General features: G+C 44.3%; 1 protein-coding gene across 1 annotated transcript in view; it reads left to right on the top strand.

Moving 5' to 3' along the window:
• The window catches only part of SOAT1 (sterol O-acyltransferase 1), an 11,277-nt gene that overhangs the window by 2,258 nt on the left and 8,500 nt on the right, over positions 1-519 (top strand). Inside the window, 2 exon segments of the mRNA XM_009320641.1 lie at positions 347-517; position 519. The exon segment at position 519 is cut by the window's right edge and continues 108 nt beyond it. Of these exon segments, the coding sequence (XP_009318916.1) occupies positions 347-517; position 519 (172 nt within the window).

The following is a 519-nucleotide window of genomic DNA, read 5'->3' as shown; positions in this document are numbered from 1 at the left end:
TCACATGCTTGTTCTTAGCAGAGATGAGCTTGAGCTTACTGTTAAAGCACATGCTGATCTTAAAGATGTGCTTAAGCCCTGTGGGATTTGAAGGTAAGCTGTGCCTGACAGCATCGATGGCATGAGTCCTTCATCTCTTATTTTCTGATGTGCTTGTGGGTGGTCACTTAACTCTGCCACAGACAGCCCTCTGTTTCTGAGCTGAAAATTGCCGCAGTCACTTCTATCTAGACTGTCAAACAATTATGATCTGGAAGCTTTGCATTTTGTAGCCACTTAGTGGAGTATAAGTATTTCTAATGGAACAGTGTACACTGAATATTGTCTCTTTCCTTGTGCCTTCTAGGCTGGTCCTAGGATTTGATCTCTTGGTCTTTGTTTTTGGGAAGTTCCCAGTTGTCTTCTGTACTTGGCTGTGCATGTTCTGTGCCACAGTTATCGTTCCATACAACCTTTTTGTCTGGTGGGCCCAAGGCTACTGCAGTTCCTCCCATCGTGTACTCCACTCTCTCTTCTATG

This window comes from Pygoscelis adeliae, unplaced genomic scaffold, assembly GCF_000699105.1.
Source record: "Pygoscelis adeliae isolate BGI_AS28 unplaced genomic scaffold, ASM69910v1 Scaffold402, whole genome shotgun sequence".
Classification (NCBI taxonomy): Eukaryota; Metazoa; Chordata; class Aves; order Sphenisciformes; family Spheniscidae; genus Pygoscelis; species Pygoscelis adeliae.
This window is presented reverse-complemented; position numbering and strand designations above follow the sequence as displayed.